Source organism: Anneissia japonica, unplaced genomic scaffold, assembly GCF_011630105.1.
Source record: "Anneissia japonica isolate Jap-2015-1 unplaced genomic scaffold, ASM1163010v1 scaffold1483_len710385_cov172, whole genome shotgun sequence".
Classification (NCBI taxonomy): domain Eukaryota; kingdom Metazoa; phylum Echinodermata; class Crinoidea; order Comatulida; family Comatulidae; genus Anneissia; species Anneissia japonica.
In genome coordinates, this window is record NW_022732828.1 from 277,633 (window position 1) to 279,979 (window position 2,347).

The 2,347-nt window shown below is 35.1% G+C and overlaps 1 protein-coding gene across 1 annotated transcript in view; it reads right to left on the reverse strand.

The window, feature by feature from the left end:
- Nucleotides 1–289: 289 nt before the first annotated feature.
- The window catches only part of LOC117115824, a 2,446-nt gene continuing 388 nt past the window's right edge, over nt 290–2,347 (reverse strand). The window contains exon 2 of the mRNA XM_033259773.1: nt 290–1,993. Within this exon, the coding sequence (XP_033115664.1) occupies nt 673–1,980 (1,308 nt within the window). The 5' untranslated portion in view covers nt 1,981–1,993 and the 3' untranslated portion in view covers nt 290–672. The remainder of the gene's footprint in view (nt 1,994–2,347) is intronic.

A 2,347-nucleotide genomic window follows, 5' to 3' on the forward strand; every position in this document is an offset into this window, starting at 1 on the left:
TGTTTTACACTGAAATGGATGTTGAATGAAACTTGAATATTTGCCTATTATTGATAATCATTCTCATCACCTATCAATGTCATCTATTATCAACATCTTCATCAAAACTTTCGTCATGGTCATCGTAATCATCATCATCATCATCATCATCAACAACATCAATTATAATAATTTTGTTGTTTTCCGATGGATACTGGCCTACTGACTTCCAGTTCAGGAATGCCACAGGAACTCCAAACAGGATCACGCGCATGAACCGTCTGCCGTCAATTGACAGGGATGAAAATAATCTTTTTTGGTAGGTTTATTAAGAAAAGGTAGGCATAAACAGAAGCCTACTGCAAAATCAGGAACCTAATTAAGAAAAGGAAGAACATTTACAGTACTAAAACTAGTTGTATGTAACTCAGTTCGTCGCTTAAGGATTACCGTATGATGATGTTATTAATAATGATGATGATGATGACAATAATAATGGCAACGATAGTCTTTATGATGATGACAATGCCGATAATAATAATAATAATAATAATAATAATAATAATAATAATAATAATAATAATAATAATAATAATAATAATAATAATAACAACACTAATAATAGGCTACATGCTTATGAAGTTCAACAATTGTCTTCAGATTAAGAAATGTACTGTTATAATTGAATAATTTTCATATAGCCAGTATGTTTTTGACATCATTATAAGCCAAAATGAGTTTGGAACGATCAGTTTTCCTATAAAATATTGACTCCAGTTCACCAATCGTTTCCGTGATAATCGATATTTTCTTTAGCAGTTTAGTTCTCTCAGAAGCTAACTGGTTTGAGCGAGTCACTAACGTCCGCATATCTTCAAACGTGTTCTCGAGATTTTTTTTCTCAATCAATTTAAATTTAACATCCCGTTCATTTATCTTCAGTGACTTGGTCAAGGACTTGTGCTTCTTCACTAGAATTCTGATGTCTTTCTTAAGACCTAAAACATTGTCAATTTCTGGTGGTAAACTGTTACCTATAGCATTTTTGTTGAAGTTTAAAACATGCTTTCTCTCCAGGATTACTTTCTCTGCATCGTGTCTTTCACTTTCCATAATTCTTTTCATTTTAGTGAGTTTCTGAACGTCTTGTTCCATTTGGCGCAGACGTTCGCGCACTTCTCTAATTTTCACCCGAACGCGTCTTTCTACGGTTATAGTGAGTATGTTGCTATGTTCAAGCTCCAACGAATTGTATTCCTCTTGTTTCAAGCGCTGGAAGCGTTTTGTTTCAATTATTTTGAACTGAATATCTTCGAGATAAAGTTGGTCATTGACGCGCCATCTTCCCAGAAGATACAACACGTGATAAAACTTATGGACGACATCTGGAACCAGGCGTAATATTGGGTAGCGTCTGGTGTCACATGCTTCCGCGACTTCAAGCGAAAACTTAGCAGAACTGAAGAGCTTCGTATTCAAAGACGTTTCAGAATTTTCGACCATGTTCTCAATATTTGCAATAGAGTTTTTTAATTCTAGATTAATCTCTCGCACCCATTTCAAATCAAATTCCCCCTCGAGTGATTGGTAGTTCCGGCAGAAAGTCTGAACAATGGCATACACGTCTTTAATTTCATCAAGAAGTTCAATTAACATTAGCAATGCCCTCTTTAATGCGTCGACAAAAGCCTGTAGATTTTTTGTGCATACGGCATTTCTGACACCACCTGTTTGACGCATTTCTGTACAAGTTCGGAAAAACAGTTCTAGATCTTGCAGAGATGATATTCTCGGAACCAAGCTCTGAATGCACTTTACCCGATGCTTACTCTTAATTGTCTCCTCTACTTGTATGAGAAATTGAATTGGATCAACGTTACCGTAGAATTGCTTTTCAACTTTGGTTGCTAGCCTGGTCTTCAATGCTTTCAACTTTCTGTCGACGTAGTCGTAAACTTCCTGGATGCTGTTCGGGGAATTTTCTCCTTGCCAGTGTGGCATGCTTTCTCAATGCCTATAGATAAACCAACATTAGACTCATCAACAATTGAAAAAAATACGCTGGCTATAACACTGATTCTAAAATCATAAACAATCCTGATTAGATATGACATTATTTACTGGGATTACTCAGGCAGTTAAGTTGTTTATCTGTTTTTCACTGATAAAGTAATGTTACATTCAACAATAATTGACATTACTTAACATAACTTTAAATCACCTCGAAGCCAAAAGGCGTGCGTGTTTATCAAAAGATGTACGTATTATTTACTAGCCTATCGTTGCGTTGTCTCGATCTAAATCGATGAATATATATCTGAAAGCATAGACTAATAGCCCAAGCATATACATTATTATATATATATAT